Source organism: Ochotona curzoniae, unplaced genomic scaffold, assembly GCF_017591425.1.
Source record: "Ochotona curzoniae isolate NIBS_2020 unplaced genomic scaffold, NIBS_Ocur_1.0 contig_3819, whole genome shotgun sequence".
NCBI lineage: Eukaryota > Metazoa > Chordata > Mammalia > Lagomorpha > Ochotonidae > Ochotona > Ochotona curzoniae.
In genome coordinates, this window is record NW_024466004.1 from 55,516,997 (window position 1) to 55,535,380 (window position 18,384).

Sequence of the window (18,384 nt, forward strand, 5' to 3'; positions counted from 1 at the left end):
GCTAATATTTTTGAGTACTTATTATGGTCCAGACATTGTGCTACAAATAAATCATATCACCTAATTTTTCCAACAAATTTCTGTGGATGCTATTATTAACCTTGTTTTACAGATGAGAAAACAGATGCAGAGAAATCAGGCAATTTGCTCGAGGTCACAAAAGTTGGGAGAGCTGATATTTGAAACTCCGTGTTATGCTTCCTTAACCCTTCTTCATAGACACTGGATTATTCCAAACACGAAACCAGTCTTTCAGTCCATGAAGGATTTATTGAATGGCTCTTATATTGTACCAAAGAGTACAAATGTTTGTCATCATCTGCATCAAGCAAGCACTTACAGTTTAGTTGGGATTTAATTAAGACCACTATTTTAGTTTGACTTTGGAAGGTATGATATAATTTTAGCTGTCTTTGGCGGGTGCATGATTAGAGAACAAGGGCTAAAATGGAGTAGCAGAAAGTCTAGTTACTTTACAGAAAGCAAGAACTGATGTATTTTATTCATTTATGGAGAAATGGCTCCTATAGCAATGTAGGCTAGAAAACAGTCATTTTCAAGTTCAGGGGGATAAAAAAAATACGAAAGCCGAAAATGTTAGCTACTATGGTGTGGATCCCATTTTATCTTTATACAAATTGACACGAGTTCTTGGAAAAGTGTCTTGCAAATTTTAGTGTGTTCAATTGTTCGTCCATCTCAGTGGCACGTGCCATTTGAGTGGTGGCAGAATGTGTGGAAAATGTCCAGAGCAAGAGTTGGAAGACATGCCAACCTGCCGTTGATTGCCCTGTAGTCCTTGATAAGTCATTTAGCCTCTCTGATCCTCAGCTGCCTGTCTGCAGAATGATGTGATCTTAGATGATGTGTAATTTCCTGACATTTAAAAAAATCCTGATTTTATGACTTATATGGTTAATTGTTTCTCTGATTTTGTGATTTGAAACAGTATACTTTAATATGCCATAATACTTGTTAATTGAGGAAATTGAAAGCAAACTCAGCTATATGTGTTGACAGAGAAGTAAGAGAAGAATTAGATTGAAAGAGAGGGATACTATCATCTGGTTTATTGCACATTATGGGGCAAGGGCTGCAGCTGGGAGTTGGGAACTCAATCCAGGTGCCACCTGGTAGACAAAAACTCAGCTACTTGAGCTGTTATGTCCCTTCCAAGGGCCCACCTTAGCAGGAAGCTGGAATCAGGAGCTGGACATTAAACCCAGGCACTTCATAGAGAGAGGATACTGTGTGCTAACCAGCTGCTTTAGACCCCACATCCACTCCTATGACAACTTTTAATGACTGTTAGTTTTTATTCTGAATGAAGGAGTGACTTGAAATACTTTTACATTGAAAAAAATTTGACATTTTAAGAAAATAAATTTTACATTGAAAAAATTTAGCATTTTAAGAAAAATGTTAGAATGTATGAAAAGCAAGTAAACAAATAGAACATGTCATGTGTATATTTTAGCCACAAACATTTTTGGTGTTACACATAAGTAATGATTACTGGAAATAATCACTAGAATTTCTATGAATTTTACCTTGTATTTAATTTAGCTCTTCAAAACAGGCATGGACAAAAGTAGAAAGCCTCAGTAGTTCTACATTTATTAAGGTAAATCAAGAATATTGTAGATATAGATGCCTCAATGCTAAATGCTATGAAATATTTAAAGAAAATAATAAAATGCATTTCATGTTAAGGGCACCTTAAATAAACAGAAGATCATTTAAATGTAACTTGATTAAACTAAAATAAAAAATTCTGTTTACCATGGACACTGATGAAAAAAATTCATATGAAATTATAGAAAATTAAAGCCAGTGATCTATACAAAAGAAAAATAGATTATACCTAATCTGTGTTTTTTAATAGGAATCAAAGATTGGCTTAAATTTTAAAAACCAGTCAACATATGAATAGTTAACACATCAAAAGAGTAAAGTAAAAGCTTCATATAGTTTTTCTGTTAGATGCAGAAAAGTAATTCGATAACATTTAATATAAAAAGTAATAAAAGCTATTGGCAAAATACCGATAGAATTGCCTTTATCTGAGAAAAAGTATCCACAAAACCCTACTGCAGGTAGTGTACTTAATAGTGAAATGGTGAAAGATGTCTTCTTGATATTAAGCATAAAATAAAGATGAGCACTATCATCATTTCTGTTCAGTTTCATCCTGGAATTCACTGAGGATGGAATAAGGCAATAAAAAGAAATGTAGACCTTAACATCTGGTAGATAGAAATGTCATTTTTTTATATACTCTCTTCCCGGCAGTCTATAGTGTATGAGTAATAGAATTGAACATTTTTTTTTACCTTTGATAAAGTTTACTTAAAAGGTGGGGAAATCACAGCAGCACATTCAGGAATACAGTCGGCAGAGAAGGGAAAGGTGGGAGAGAGACGCTTCTGCTTTTCTCTTGTGTCCACAAAGGAGAGAGAGAGGTGCACCTCTCCCCATTGCCTGGCTTCTCCTGAGCTGGGCAAGGGGAGTGATTACATGATACTACGCTCCAGTCCCAGTTGAGGGGGAGTACAACTTGGAGAAGGGATCATGTCATTGTCAAGTAGGCAGACTGTATTGCATACGATGGGGGAAGGTATGGTTTCCAGTTTGAGAATCTAAGCTTGCTATTAGCCTGTCCAATTTCATTCCCTCCTGAGATTTCTGACCCATAGTCATAAGGATTAATGAGAGATACAGATTCATCTCATCTTGTGCAGCTTCTTTCTGCTGACTAGGGGTGTAGGCCTTGCATGTCTTGGGTTTGGGACTGTTCCACTATCTCATCTAATGAATCCATCTCACAAGCTACAGAAAATGTAGCTGGTGAGAATGGCAGTAACTAAAGATAGCGCAAATCCATGTAACCACTCTTTTTTTTTTTTTTTTGGTCATGTAATCACTCTTTAAAGCTGATTAGCAATATCTGTTAATGAATTATACACATATACTATCAATCCAATAATTCCATCCTAGATGTATATTCAATATAAATCTGTATGAAAATACCTTAAAACCTTCATGAAAAATGGAATTAAAAGTTAAGCATTCTGGTACAAAGAAACTTTGAAATTCATGTGCAGTATTTCATAATATGGATTTTCCATGAACTTTTGTTGAAGTCTACTCATAGAAAAGAATCTTTGTAGTAGTAGTTACTCATAATAGCTAGAACAACTCAAAATGTTCACCAAGAGTCACTGACACGGACACCTAGGTGGATGGGCTTGCACGGGTGAGGCTGCTCCTTGGGGTTGAATGTGAAATTGTTTCTATATATAAATGACTTAAGGAAAGGTGATCCTTTTTTTTTCTTTCAAAGATTCATGTTTCAAGAAATGTTAAGAATCTCTGGCTGGAATAATTTTTCAAATGTGGTAGAGTATTTTAAAATTTCATTATTTGATATTATTAAGTTATTCCATATTATTAAGTACCACCTAGTTAAATGCAAATAAATGTTATGTTATAAGCATAAGGCATTATATCATCCACAGTTGTCTACTTGAGAGCTGCCTTTTGTATGGTGTGAAGTGGAGAGAAGCCAAGGGTGTTAAGTGATTGGCCAAAGTAGAATACACAGTATCTCTGTATCAATGATTCTTATCAGAGAAGTGGGTAACATTGCCCTCCAGGGGACATTTGGTCAAAATGTCAGCAGTGCTATGCTTAAGGAACCAGACTCTGGGCAGGTGTCTGAATCAGCAGTTAAGCTGCCACTTGAGATGACTGTACCCCATGTCAGACATAGTCTCTAGATTTGAGTTCCAGTTCTACCTCTGCTTCCAGTTTCCTGTTAATATGCACTCTCAAGCACTTGGGTCCCTGTGCCAATATGGAAGGTCTGTTTTGCATTCTAGGCTTCTGTCTTCAGCCTGGCCCAATTCTGGCTGTTTCAGGCGTTTGGGCATCCATTTTGTGGATGAAAGGTCTCTGTGTCTCTCTGTATCTTTCTCTCTCTACCTTTGAAATAAATTTTTAAAAAGAAACACAAAGATATTAGGCTCAAGAGTGTATGGGACACTTTTGTGTAGCACTCCAAATTCTCTTGGTTGCGCTTCCTACTCCAGCCTTTACTTTAGTCATTAGGACAGTTTCGGCATGTGTATTCTAGAAGCACTTGCTGTATGCCTGTGCTATGTGTCTGTAGTTCCTATTCTGGGCTTTTCTGACATGGTAGCATGGGCATCCCATGCGGATACTTTGGCATTCACATGCGCAGAAAGGAAGTGAAGGAAGACGAGAAGTGATATATAAATTCTTCATTCTTATGTCCCCTGGGTGTAGAGTTATGAAATTACTTAGGCGATTGGAACCAGTTTCCCTTAGCAGTGGCCAACTCAATAACCTGTTCTTAATTGGCTCTCCTGTGTCCACAGGTTCATTCTTCCTGTCTTCAATTCCGATTTCCTGGAATTACACACCCAACAAACCACTTACATGCAAGTGTTTGACTCAGAGTGTGTTTTCTGGAAGAGTGAGGATAAAAATACCAGAGGTAGTATAGCAGTCCACAGAGAAAGATGACACGTTAATGGAAGAAAATTTTATAAACATTTATTTTTTTCCCTTTAAGTTCAGCATTAATATGTAAAAGAAGAATAAAATGAGGATAATAAATTCTTGGTGGTGAAAGTATGGTGCACTCAGGGTCATTTCTAAAATTGCAAAAGGCTCTATGGCAAAAGTAAGGCAGTAGTGGTCACACAGAAGGAGAAAAATGAAGAAAATGAACCAGGTGTTCAAGAAAAAGAGGAAGGGAAAGGGGATATATTCTGCTTGCACTCCTTTAAGTAGATCTTGTTATTTTGAGCAATTTGGAATCACAGAGTTTTAGTTGGAAGTGATCTAGGAGACCGTTTAGTTAAAGGTTGTCTTTTACAGATGAAGAAAATGAAGTCTGGAGCGGTTCAGTGACCTTCTCAGGGTCATCGGGTAGTGTTCATGACAGAAACAGGATCAGAACTCACTTCTAAGGTGGAAACACCATCTAGTCATGTAACTCTGTGGTGTCTGAGGCATTCTGGCATTTTTCCTGGCATTTATCTGAATGTTCAGATAATACTTTTAGGATACCCTGCCCCAGGTCACCAAGGAGCTAGGATGCCAGCAGGAAATAAGAGGAAATGTCAGCTGTGCCTTCTCTTGCTTGTCCAAGGGTGGCTATGTTTCTGGAATTTCTTGTTATTCTAGGGACATTCCCAATGCTGACTTCTCAGAGTTCCTGTTAAATTGAGAAGATTTAGTTTGTGGACTTGGCCATGGAAAGTGGAAATAATGACCCCATTCTGTTCTGGGGCTTTTTTAACTGGTGTTTCCCTCCAAGGCAACTGTGTTCTGAGTGATCACCAAGTTGGTGCCACCCTGGGCATCTGACCACCCAAGGTGTGCCTAGTAGGATTCTGCGTTCTCTCTTCCTTAGGCAGTCATTTGTTTCTAGTGAACAAGACAGACCTGGTTCCTGTCTTTCTTGTCACACAGTCTGGTAGAGGAAACAGAGGATTATTTTTGTTTGTTTCAAGTGTGAGTATTGTCAGGTTCAGATGTGGGGTCTTGAGGATGGTGAAGGCCATTAGGAACATTGAGCAGGTGAGAGCAGTGGTCCGACGGGGGTGTTCAGAAGAATTCCCTGTGTGCTGAGTGGCCATTGTGCACTTGGCAGAAGTGAGTCAGGAAGCCACTCGTAGTACGGACAAGTAATGGTATAGAGAGCAGTATTCTAGAAGGACAAGTCATTCAGGCACATAAGTAGCTTTAATACTTACTGAGTTGGTTTGGGGCAGTGTAGGATTTGTTGGTGCATATTTTTTTGACCTGATTCCCTGCTTCCAATCATGTGCATTTGTGGACTAAATGCTGAGTGGGCTTCAGCCCTGGAGGAGCAGGGCAGACCCATGACTGATTGCAGCATTGTTATTCCAAGGCATGTTAGATTAGCCAGAGGAGCAGATCCTAGCAGTCAGGGATTGGGGGCAAGACAAGATTTTGCTTGAACTGCTTGTCTATGGCAATCACCCAATGAATATGAATTGGCCCATCTGTTAAGAGCAATGTTTCTTGGCCTTTGATTTCTTGTTGGTGTCTGCCATTTTTTCCTTCAGACTATGAGAAAAGGGGATTGCTTTTTCTGTGTTTAATGTGTATTAGCAGACTCTGTGGAACTTGGTGGCTGTGGAGTGTCTTTCGTCGGTTTGATGGTGTTTGTTGAGGACTAGTGGTGTTGGGGAACATGCCCAATCCTGGCCACATGGTTGAAGGCCTTGTCCTTCTGCCCAGTGCAGACAAAAGAAGCTTCTGGCAGCAAGCATCCAATTCTGGGCAGAAGAGGAGAAACATTTCTGATAATTAATGACCCACATGGAAGGGTCCCTGCCTCAGTGTTAATGTAGGGCAGTAGAGTAGCACATTTTGGAAAGGCTTTCTGTGGGGGTGGTATGCGTGTTGGGGGATCCAGTCTGGGGAATTTAATATGAAAAGATGTGTCTGTGGTCAAATTTGAAATATAGCAGGCTCCATTTCCTTCTTGAAGATTCTTAATTATACCTGGGTGGAACCAAAATGTTCTAGAATAAAAAGGCTGTTGTTGAACTGTTTAGCCTGGTATTTTCCATATATATTTAGCCATGCAAATCTTTTTATTTTAATAACACTCATTTCAGTGGCCCCAGAGGGTAGTGTTTGGTGGGATGTGTGTAGAGAGATGTAGCGTAGAGGACTTTGGGTTGTCCTTACTTTGGCATTCTGTGAATTTCCTCTTCTACTCCAGTCTGTGGGAATAAGGGAACCGGGATGACAGACTCCCTACAGCGAACTGCGATGGAGGCTGAGGTTGTCAGATACTTACAAGATGAAACCCCTTTGATGGCAATTTGGTGAAATTGTGGGGAGTGATTCAGATGAATATCAGGAAACCAGAGACACATGTGCTTGGTGGAATCATGATAAAGAAACCAAGTTCAGTTACGGAATTTAAGAGAGAATCACAGATTGAGTATTCTTTATCCAAAATGCTTAGAACCACAAGTGCTTTGAATTTTTGATTTTGGAATATTTGCATATGTTTAATGATATAGCCTGGGGATGAGACCCAAGTCTAAATATCAGATTCATTTGTCTTTTATATACACCTTAAACAAATAGCACGAAGGCACTTTTATACAGAATTTTTTAGTGCACTTATGTTTTGACTAAAACTTATCACACAAAGAAAGTGAAGTGTGGAATTTTCCACTTGTGGTGTCATGTTGCACTTAGGGTTTCACATTTTGGAACATTTCTGATTTTAGATATTTGGATCAGAGATGCTCAGCCTAAACTGCTTTGTGATTTTTGTGTTTCTTCCTTGAGTGTTGGAAAAAATAAGTGAGGCAGAGACACGGGATATAAAGCTTTCTATTTGTTTAAATTTAACTCCAGAGTCTATTTCCATGAAGAGCTTTTTGGACTTCTCCCATGTTTGTTTTGACTAGAAACACAGGAGGGTGAATTCTCTGAAATCTGAATTATTTCTGAGTCTGTTTTATCTCTGCATTTTAATAATTGTTTTGGTTTCACTCATCGTTTCTAACATCCGTCTGGAGTTTCAGGACTTTGTGTCTCTTCTGCATTCATTCATTCATTCATTCATTTCACATGATTTGAGCACTGTCATGTGATAGGAGCTGAACAGGCAAGGATGGATGAGACATGGTCCCTGTCTCACATTGCTTAGTGAAGCTTGTAGAACTAGAGTCCTTAGTTCTTATCCTTCCCTCTGGAGTAACAGTTCTCACACAGCTCTGATCCTGCCTTGTTCTACTGAGGAGCATTCAGGAATTGTTAATGACTTGTGGAGTAAAGATCAGTCTCCTCTGTACTTACATAGAAAATTGACTTTCAGGAGATTGCTTGTTCAGGCTGCACCTTTTCCAGATTAATTTACTTTTCCTTTCACATAGTCTTGGTCAACTAGATGAATACAGGACTTCTTTTTGCCATCCTCTGTCTCAGGTAGTTCCTGTTTCCTTCCTCACTTACACATCAGCTTCCTCCCCTCCAGATGCTTCAAGTTCCCACTAAAATGTTGTGTTCTAGTGAGCAGCTCGCCTCACTTCACCGCTGCTAAGTTCATCTGCAGGTGATGAGTCCTCAAGCTTGCTTTCTTTTCCACTAAGAGGCAGACTACATTCTACTAATGTGACATTCTTGTTCAGTTATCCAGCATAGGGATCTGAATGTAAATGTTTAATTGTTTCTGAAATCATGTGATTTATATCCATCTGTATCTACATATATCCAGTACATAACTTAAAAGCATTTAAAAAGTCCCATTAGAAAATTGAAAATTAACTTTAAATCCAATAATTTTCTATAATTTTGTGGAGTATGTATAATTTTGTGGAGTTACTTCTTGTATACATTGGAACCAAATTTTGGTTTCTAGATGCAGATACAGATTTATTTGAGGTTAAGTCCTGTAAGAGGAATGTGGACTATTTAAATTCTTGAAATTACTTCAAGTATGTTTTCAAAAGAAAATTAGGCATAGTTTTAAGTACTGCAAAGACTCATGTAAGTGGATAGACCTCTTATTTGATAGTATTTATCCTTTTTAATGAGAAATGAATACAATAAAGTTTTGTAAGTTGAGCTGCTACTGCTTAAAATTTTTTAAAGTTCAGTTACCCAGGTAGCAAATGTTTTTAGTCGTTATTCTGATACTTTTTAAAAGAGCAAACTTCTCAGGCACTTAGAAAGATTCACCCATGTGTGGATAGCTAATGTAATAATTACAAAGAATTTCCATCTATTAATTACAGAATATCTGGCAGTGCAGTGATATATTTGGCAACATCTTGTCAACTATTAATTCAAGTTAACTGCTTTTAAAAAAAAGAATAGCTGTAACTGAGGCTTTTATTAATTCTAATGACTTTACTCAATTCCAGGTAGTGAGATTTAACCGACTTCTGGGGTCCTTTTGTATTCAAGGATATTGGTTTTGCAGTGTCAGAAGATAAAGAGACACAGTTAGAGATGCAGATGCATGGTCATCAGCCATCTTCAGATTGCATATGGTTGACACCCAGCCTTTTCTTTGTTTATTATTATTATTAATAACATTGTATTATGTGATACAGTTTTATAGGTACTGGGATCTCACCCATCCCTCCCCTAACCCTCATGGTGGATTCCTCTACCTTGTTGCGTAACCACAGTTCAAGTTCAGTTGAGATTCCTTCATTGCAAGCATATACCAAGCATAAGGTCCAGCATATTATTGTCCAGATAAGTTCAACGGCTTCTTGGGGAGAAGGTAGAGCCAACAGAGTAAAATCCTGATCAATTAAAAGCCCCAACATAACATCAGCAACAATATACAATGTTATGGAGTTAATTGACATATTATTGAGTAAACAATATGTTAAAGACAATGCAAGTTCTTAACTACATCCTGTGACTACTCCATTGACATTTCAACAATTGAGGTGCAAAACAGTTATAGGAGGGGTGTGCAGAGAAATCCTCAATACCTTGGTGAGGAGTACTTACTCTTTGTGTCCTACCTAGTAAGGTATGTGTGAGTCCATGCTGACCAAGCTTTCCTTGTTGTTCTCTGTCTGTTCGTGTGTGTGTGTGTGTGTGTATGTGTGTGTGCTTGGAGGAGGGGGCTCTGGAGCGACCCTGATGGTCATTGCAGAGAGGGTGGAGACCCAAAGTTGGAACTAAGTAAAGACCAGAGAAAGCTCCTCTCCCTAGTCCCGAAGGAAGTTTACTGTTCTGATTCCGAGGACCGCTCTGGGTTCCTGGGACACCCAGCCTTTTCTTACAGCGCTAAACAGCACTGATTCTAAGGCAGTCTCATTTGCATATAATATATGCATATTTTCTCTCATTTGTTCCTCACCACAGCTATACTTAGAATGAGCATTGTAATCTGTTGCTTGACTTGCTACATCACATAACTTAGTATGAGCAATATTAGTACTTTGACCCATCTTCTTGTCTCCATATCTGTGCACTTGTGCCACAATATCTTTCAAATAGTGATGACTTAGGTTTGAAAACAGTGAATATAGATTACTTCATTTGCTTTAAATAAATCACCCCTTGAGATTGCCATAGTGGATTTTTTTCCTAGCAATTGCTAGCTATTTGTTCTTTCCCGTCCCCTTCAATGTCTACTGTGCTTTATATTCACACTTAGAAGACATTCTGAAAATATTTGACATTATGCTGTAGTGTGATCTGATGGTATTCTTTTCCTGTCCACTTTGCCTTCACGTGACTGTGCCTAATTTGCCCTAGCTGTATATCCAATCTAGACATCAGCTACCTAGTAACTAGAACTCCTGTTCCCTAGCCTCTCTCAAATCTGCCCCTCTACCTTTCTCGTTGTAACCCTATCCTGTATTCAGCATATTACCTATTTCTTGTGAAAACTTGTTCTTAGGAAAGAACCTCTCATTCTAAAGTACAATTTTTTTTTTACAAAAGGTATATTTATTTTTTATTGGAAAGGCAGATTTGCAGAGAGAAGGAGAGACAAAAGAAAGATCTATCCACCAGTTCACTCCCCAAGTGGTTCCAGTGACTGGAGCTGAGCTGATCTGAAGCCAGGAGCCAGGAGCTTCCTCAGGGTCTCCCACACAGGTGCAGGTTCCCAAGACTTTGGGTCACCCTCCACTGCTTTTCCAGGACACAGGCATGGAGCTGGACGGAAAGTGAAAAAGTCAGGATACAAACTGGTACCCATAAGGTATCCTGGAGTATGTAAAGTGAGGATTTAGCTGCTGGACCACCACACTGGACCCTAAAGGATAAATTATTATATTTACAAATATGTATTGAGCTTCCCCTTTAGGGAATTTGTATCTTAATGGGACGTAAGAGATGTTTAGTCAAGGAAATGGCCCTCTGATGGTAGAATTTCATGTTAGTGGGCAAGTAATGGATAATTTCTTGAAGCAGGATATTCTTGCTGGCATCCTTGAAGTTATAGATGGTGATCACATGGAAAGCCAGGCTTATCCAGGTCCTGCTGTTTTCCCTCCTCCTAAAGAAAAGAGTATTGCTAGACTATGCCTAGAATAACAGCTTCCTGAAATGCAAATATTATGGGTTCTATCTTATTATTCGGTCTTTAAGTAGCACTGATTGGTGCAAGTTTGGATAGACTTGCAGCATGTGCATGTCTCATGGTTATTAAGGAAGAAAGGCTTACACAATGGGCCTTTAGCTTAGTTTACAAAAAAAAAATCAAAAGGAATATTGATGAGCACTTCAGCTGTCTCAGAGACATTTTAACCTTTTTGATACCAAGTTCCTTGTCTCTTGGCATATCACTGACCATGTGTTGCTTGAGTGTGTTTAGCCCATGCTGTAGAGGATCATCTGTGTGGGTGGTCTCTCATCTCACACACTTGGTCTCTAAGGTGTAATGATCAAGAGGATGGGCTCTCCAGTTATGTGGCCTTGCCTCCATCCAGTTTTCAATAATTACTTACTGTGTAATTTGGGGAAAAAGAGTTAGTCTGCAGGTTCATTTGTCTCACTTGCACAATGGGGATAATGTTAATGTTAATACATGGTGGTGATGATTCAGATGCTGAGTTACTGAATGGACCATGCTCTGTTCCTGGCACCAACTGAATCCTGATTCAGGGCTAGATATGGCTATTTCCCTTTTGATCCAATGATCCAAGTTTTTCCTGGGTCTCTTTGTGTGTTTCCTTCTAAGAAACAAGGAATTACAGAGACACTGTAGAGCACTTGAAGAGACTTTTAGCTTGGGCCAGTGTAAAGTCTTTGGGACTGAACTGTTCCATGAAGCAACTAAATTATAGAGGGATTGCGAAGAAGCAAATGTTAACTCTGTTTTCTTGCCCACCTTCCAGGCTAGGTCTTTATTCTATTAAATAAAGGAGTTCCATGGTCTAGATTGATGGAGTACGGCTCATGCCATGCTTTTGTTTCAAGACTTGGGGAACACAAAGGCCTCCCCTCAGAATGCTTTGCAACTTGTCTAAATAGAATTCAGATCTTTAAATGATTGCCTGGGTCAGTGCAACCAAAAAGTGTTTGGAGGAGGCAAACATCACCAGCAAGTGCTTTCAGAATTTTTCTTGAGTTGTGTCAATCCAAAACTACGATTCACTCTCTTGGAGTCTGTTAAAACCTGCCCGATTTTCCTTGGGATCTATTCAATTAAGCCAGTGTTTCTGTGTTTATTTCCAACTCAGATGTCCCAAGATCACTGACCAATGGTCATTATTATTTTCAGAAATCATCAGATGTGATCATTTTTCAAGCAATTTCAGCCAGACATTCAGAAATGGTTGACCTCACACTTGTCTGTGCTGTATTAAGTAAATACAATTTCATCTTAGAGTAATTAATCTGAACATTTCCTTCTGGGATATAAAGTAGAAAAAAAAAATACTTCATAGCTCTTTGAACAGTAGATTGGAAAGAAAATGCCCTAAACATTTTGCCTAATTAAATCCTACAGAGGTGGTATAAACTTTTCATGATTAACTTAAACATGCATATTTTGATTGATACATATTTCTATGATATTATAATGTGAAATTTTATCATATTATGCAAACTATTTGCTTTGGGATATAACTTAATGCTATAAATATTTTGTGTTTATTGTTACATTGTTTATTATGAAAAGTACACAGGTGATGGCTGTAAGATAATATAATATAAACATTAATTTTGTAAATCTTTGATACAGTCTCAAGTCTATAATAGCAAAATGTTTCAGCTTAATTACAAGATAGGAAATTAGGCTTTCCCTAGTTTTTTCTTTAATCCAAAAATTTTAAGTGGATAACTTAAAAGCCAAAAGGTAAAAGTGCTGGGGCCTTCTACTTTGCTATTGGAAGCATGCATGCAATTACCAGGATTCAGGTATAAAGAGATGTGATTGAAATGAACCAACTCCTTTGGGTCAAAGCACTTAAGGGGAAACCATTTTTCTAGGAATATAGCCATGCTGTTTAAGATTGGGGTTCCATTTCATGTTTGTTGACAGGATTTTGAGCCAAAGCTTGGTGACAAATTAATCTATACCATCATAGTTCTTTAGCTTCTTAAATAGAGTATTGATATAGATGGCTTTCTAAGCCTAAACTACTTGAAATAGTTCTTGAAGTCTTAGAATAACCACTCATCAAACTCTTCTTTGGATCCTTAGTTATTGGTAACAATTTGATGGCAGCAAAGAGAAATCTGGTGGAAATTTTCCAAAGTGTTTGCCTTTGTGAAACAAAATTCTATGAAAAAATGGATGGGAATGCTGATTTATTGAAACAAGACAGATGCCGACACCATTCTCAGCCATTCTCAGAATTTCCCAGCTTCCAGATCACAAGTGAACGTCGCTCTTATGTCATCTTCTCATACTGTTGCTTTGTAGTAAGAATGGTTTATAAAAGTGATTTGTTTTAAAATTATACTGTTATGTTTATTATATAGGTCTATTGTAAGAAAGCATTCTTACTCCCTTTAAGCAATTGGGCCCTGTTTGGTGAGGATGGAATGAAGTGAGAGAAAGACCGGGAGCTGCCTCCTTCCCCAGGTGTCATTGCTCTGTTGGGCCCTACACAAAATAACTTTGCCACCACTCTCCCTTACCTCAGTTTGAATTCCTTAAAAGCAATGTAAGACTTAAGAAATCTTATATTTTGTTTCCCAAGTCAGGCCATTTTAAGGAATAAATAACAAGGGAACTGAATGCATGTTTTCAGATGACATTTTCTGGAGTGGATGTCCTCATTAAAATGCGAAACCAAATAATTTCCCCCGTAAATTTTTTTCCTTACAGATTTCAAGCTTACTGCTGAGGATAATTTGTGAGAGTTCTGCTGTGTTGTTTTTTTTTTTCCAGGAATTTGAGATTTCAGAGTGTCTTCCTGATTAGGAAAAATAGAAACTATTAATGTTAGTTTAGTAATGATGGTTGATTATTTTTAAAATCTGTTATTTCTGATAGAACTGAAGAAAATGTTCCCACATTCCAAGGGAAATTGTAGAGCTCTGTTAATTTTTCAAATCATGTAAAATATCTACATGTAGACAGAAGCCATAGAAGTCATATAAAATGTAAATGAAAACCTTCTTTGTATATAACATGTTATTAAATGCAGTAATTGACACTTGAATTCATATTATGACTCCATTTAAAGAGTTCTGCTATCGAAGATGTTTGACAAACATCAAAGATAATTTTTCTGCTGTCTCATTGGCTAATTAACAATAGATCATGATGTATAATTTGTGAGATAGGATAGGTCATTAAAATGACAATATTTATTCCATTAAGGTAAATAAAATGTTGCACGTTGCTGAGTGATGATGCTTTGGGGAATTAAAAAAAAAAGCCGTATCAGTGCACTACAAATTAGTTTGCTTCTAATTTTGCAGGCTGATGACCGTACTGCCTCAAACCAAATCTTTTCCCTGGAAATGGAATGATTGTATGACAAACTCTGTGAACCATGAATATGTCAACAACCCATGGACCAGGCCTTGCTTAGCAATTAGTGTTTGGGGAATTTTATTGAAAATCAGACAACACTGTACCAGAGGATGTTGGGAATTTTGATTACAATTCATGTGTGGTGTATGAATCTGAGTTAGTACCAAAAAATTTCCACAAGAGAGGAAGATGCGACCAATAGTGGCAATCAGTCACACACACACACACACGGATAGAGAAGACTCAAAATATGGCAGAAGGTCTTAGGAGGGAAATATTTCTTGGGCTTTAGCTTGGGATCTCCTTTTATTTTCCCCTAAAGAGCACAGTGTTTCCCAAGCTTCATTCATTTGACTATCGCCATCATAAATTTTGCCGTAACTTCTTCCCACCTGCGCCATTATTTACTCAATACATTCTATTAAGGGACTCACTTTGAAAGCCTGTGTTTGTTTTAAGCAGCAATATATATGACTTAACGGGCTCATTATGTTACATTTTCCCCCACCCCTTCTCATACAAAGGAAATGAAATGCAGCGTTTTAAATAATGGAAATATTTGCATTTCACCTGAAAATCACTGTGAGCCTCTCTGTTACATGGGTGTGCTGCTTCCTCCAGGAGCTGGGAGAGTTGTCCATTGGGCTGAGGATGACCTGACAGCCCTATTCTCTACCTACCTCCACCCAAAGATCAGGATCCATATCACACGAAGGACAACTTTACAGCAGATTTGCACCTCCCTGAGGGCAGCAGCCCACCAGGAGGATATAATGTAGGATGCTGTTCTATGAACCAGGCTTACCTTTTCTGTGTCCACAATCTGGCCTCTCACATCTTCCCTTTTTTGAGTAGCCACATCATTTGGGGATCATTACATTGCAAGGGTAAACCACAGTGATTGGGAACATGCCTTGGTACAGCCAGGCCCCTGACTGTCAAGGTTCACACGAGGCCATCACACCCTACACATGGTCCCATCTAGTGCAGTTCTTGCAGGTTTGTGGCAGATATTTGAGGAAATAGGCCATTTTTTTTCTTGCAAGCATTATCAGTAATGGGGCTAGTTTCACTGGACGGATTAGGCACTTTGTTTAGGCCAGGAAGCTCCAGAAACATCCATACCTCTGCAATCATGCTTTGATATTTAAATAAATCTCTTTTGGAAACTTGGGGGAAAAAAAAGAAGAGGTGGTGCTAGCGCGAGAGAAAGAAACAAAAAGCAAACCCTATTCCATTGCCACCTTCCCACCCTCACAAAGCTAGCTGTTCTGGGTCAGAAATGGTGAAATCTGGAAATGAATGTGAGACTCAGGGTGTGTCTTAAGTTTGAAGGGATGTTTGCTTCTGATATGAACATTTTTCTTATACTTTTATTATAGAAGATGATGTGTCAAATGTACAAATAATGTGTGCCTGGTGCCAGAAAGTGGGGATCAAGCGCTATTCCCTGAGTATGGGAAGTGAGGTGAAAAGCTTCTGCAGTGAGAAGTGCTTTGCAGCGTGCCGGCGAGCCTACTTCAAGAGAAACAAGGTAAGAACGCCTGGGAGAGGCGGCCGTGCCTGCTGTGCCGTGTGCGCATGTGCTCCTAGCTTCTAGCTGCCAACACTGCGCACCTTGTACTTGTGTGTGTTTTTCCTCTCTGTTTTGTCCATTCTCGTCACTGTCATGCCTAACCTTTCGGATTAAAAAATCCCCTTCTCCTGTGTAACCTGTTTTGTCAGTTGCTCTTGGCTTGGTGTTTGAGCTCTCAGAGCGTGAATGAAGCTGATGAGGATGCCAGGGTCACAGCTGGTTTCCTCCTCCACAGTGTCTTTCCAGCAGGAGGGCACGAAGGGCTGGAGTTTTCTTAGAGAGCCAAGAAACTAGCCACAGAAGCATGGCCAGAAAGCTCTAGTCCACTCAGTTTGTCTCCCCAGTGAGGGTGATTGTTGTTGCTCTTTTCAAAATCTGACCCACACGTGCTAGTCAAGAGAAACGTCCAAGCTGTCTGGAGACCTTGTGGGAAAGTTGACTGATATGGAGAAAAGGTGAAACGAGTACACGAAGCAGCATTGCTCACACAGCCAAGCATTTGTGAGAAGCGTGATGGGTAAACACAGGAACAGCCATAGTTATAGTGTGTTTCTGTTTCTTATGAGACACCCTGGATCTGAATATGTCTGTTTAGAACAGTAGTAGCTGCCATGGATGGGAATGGCATGCGTGGTGATTTTGTAATCACACGTACACATACACGCACAACTGATTTCTTCATCTTTAGAGCTTGAGGTCAACTGCTAGTTCTCTTATTATTTGCTATGGATCTGGAAAGCTTTCTTAATTCCTAAAAGTCATCCTTAGTTTGCTAAGCTTTTCCAAAATACAGTATGAAAATTTGCCCTATCTTGAAACAGTGATTAAAAAAAACGTATTTGCAATTCTGAAATGCTAATCACAGGCTCCCTGCATTGCAAGAATTACTGTTGCAACAAATTCTCCCTTGCAAATTTAGGTCACATTTATTCTGCCAAAAGAGAATTGGGCTGCAGAATTCAGTGGGGATGGAGTTATAGTAACAGTCTCTAAGAATTAGGCTCATAATCTTCACTGGAACAGAGGCAAGTAAGCCAATTGTTTGGAATTCTTTTGGGACAGTCAACAGTGGAGTTCACTTGCCCTTGGGAGGGGCTGGGGCAGCTGGGGAGGCTGGGGAGGAGGTTGGAAAAATGACACATGGGAGACACATTTTGTTTTAATATACAGGGATTAAAATGATCTCCAAGACCCTGGGGCTCCTGTTTTGAATGTCCAGCACTTGGGGTAACAATCCCAGGAGTGGGCCTAGCTTGCTCTTCTTCAAAGCCCTACTTACCACAACAAAATGCTTGGCATTCCATCCCAGAAAATGGCTATAGAACAGGCCTTTTTGTCTTTCTACAATTCTGAAGGGTTATGGGTCTGAATCTTGATGGACTCTGCTTAATAGTGAAAAAAATCATGCAAGATGGATTTGTCACAGACCTGGTGACACAGGTTACACTGGCAGGGCAAATTTACTTCATAGCGTGCTTGTGGAGAACAGCACCTGATTCCCCTTGGATAAATAGTCCAGAATACATATTTGCATCCCTATAAAATTTTATGTCAAAGTGCTTTGAGACTTCTAAAATCCTAGATTTTGTAAGAACAGATAACCAGAAGTCAAGATAAGAATTAGCCTTTGGTAAATTCAGCAATTGGAGGGGGAATAGTATATTTACCTTCTCCCAGGAGCAGTTGGTGTAGATCTTTGAACATTGTGCAACAACTGGGAGTTGTAATGGTATGGTGCTTGGCACTAACTTTGCTAGCTCATCTCAGGAGTTTATTAGTGCACATACAATCCCTTTCTTCTCTGCCATCTACATCCTTATTTACAAATTCTATACTTGTGCCATGCTACACTACATTTTTTTTTAAAATAGAGAAATTCATGACCTGCTGAATTCTTTATTTTAAGAGTGTTATCTTTGTGATAATATTATATTGTATTACCATAAACATGTACAGCTGCTGCATTTCTGTTAACTGATAGGACATTGCGGTCATTCATGGAGGGCTTGGGTTTCCTAGTGCATTTTATTAGATACCAGTCTCCATCCTGCCATTTCTAAGAACTGCTGTAACAAGCCTCAGGATGTTTTCTACTGCAGACAATAGCGGGTAGTTACTTCTTTCTTGTATCTTTGAACAAAGCCCTTAGTCCTCCTTGTAAGAATTGTGGAGTTAATCCTAGAAAAAGGGCAGAATTCCTTCCATCCCTGAGTAAATTTTCCTGCCTGAATTGTACAGTTTTAAATATGGAGCAGCGAATAGAAAACAGAATGAGTCATGTGTGTACAGAATAGAATTTTGTCTGAGGTACAGTGCA

At 38.9% G+C, this 18,384-nt stretch overlaps 1 protein-coding gene across 1 annotated transcript in view; it reads left to right on the top strand.

Annotated features, from left to right (window-relative positions):
• Positions 1–18,384, top strand: part of LOC121158797 (sine oculis binding protein homolog) — a 138,447-nt gene that overhangs the window by 21,985 nt on the left and 98,078 nt on the right. Inside the window, exon 4 of the mRNA XM_040983852.1 lies at positions 15,874–16,025. Coding sequence (XP_040839786.1) covers positions 15,874–16,025 — 152 coding nt within the window. The remainder of the gene's footprint in view (positions 1–15,873; positions 16,026–18,384) is intronic.